At 66.9% G+C, this 269-nt stretch overlaps 1 protein-coding gene across 1 annotated transcript in view; it reads left to right on the plus strand.

The window, feature by feature from the left end:
• CD40 (CD40 molecule, TNF receptor superfamily member 5) overlaps positions 1-269 on the plus strand; it is a 35,427-nt gene that overhangs the window by 4,212 nt on the left and 30,946 nt on the right. The window contains exon 8 of the mRNA XM_009994033.1: positions 128-153. Within this exon, the coding sequence (XP_009992335.1) occupies positions 128-153 (26 nt within the window). The remainder of the gene's footprint in view (positions 1-127; positions 154-269) is intronic.

Here is a 269-nt window from a genome sequence, read left to right on the forward strand (position 1 = left end):
CCTGGCACAACATGAGCGGCAGGACCAGTGGTGCAGGGCACCAGCCCTGGCTCTGACCCCTGAGAGCTCCTGCCAGAGCAGGAGCAGGTCCCTGACTGTTGCCTTCTCTGTCCCTCTTTGCATCCAGCTCCCAGGCGGCGGGTGCAGACACAGGTGAGTCTGCCCAGAGCCCTCCTCCAGCATGGCCTGGGGTCCCTCCTGGGCACAGCCAGGGATGTGGCAGAAGCAGAGAGCAGTGGTGGGGGGTGGGGGCTGTCCTGGGGCTGCCC

Source organism: Chaetura pelagica, unplaced genomic scaffold (genome assembly GCF_000747805.2).
Source record: "Chaetura pelagica isolate M959 unplaced genomic scaffold, ChaPel_1.0 scaffold493, whole genome shotgun sequence".
Lineage (NCBI taxonomy): Eukaryota > Metazoa > Chordata > Aves > Apodiformes > Apodidae > Chaetura > Chaetura pelagica.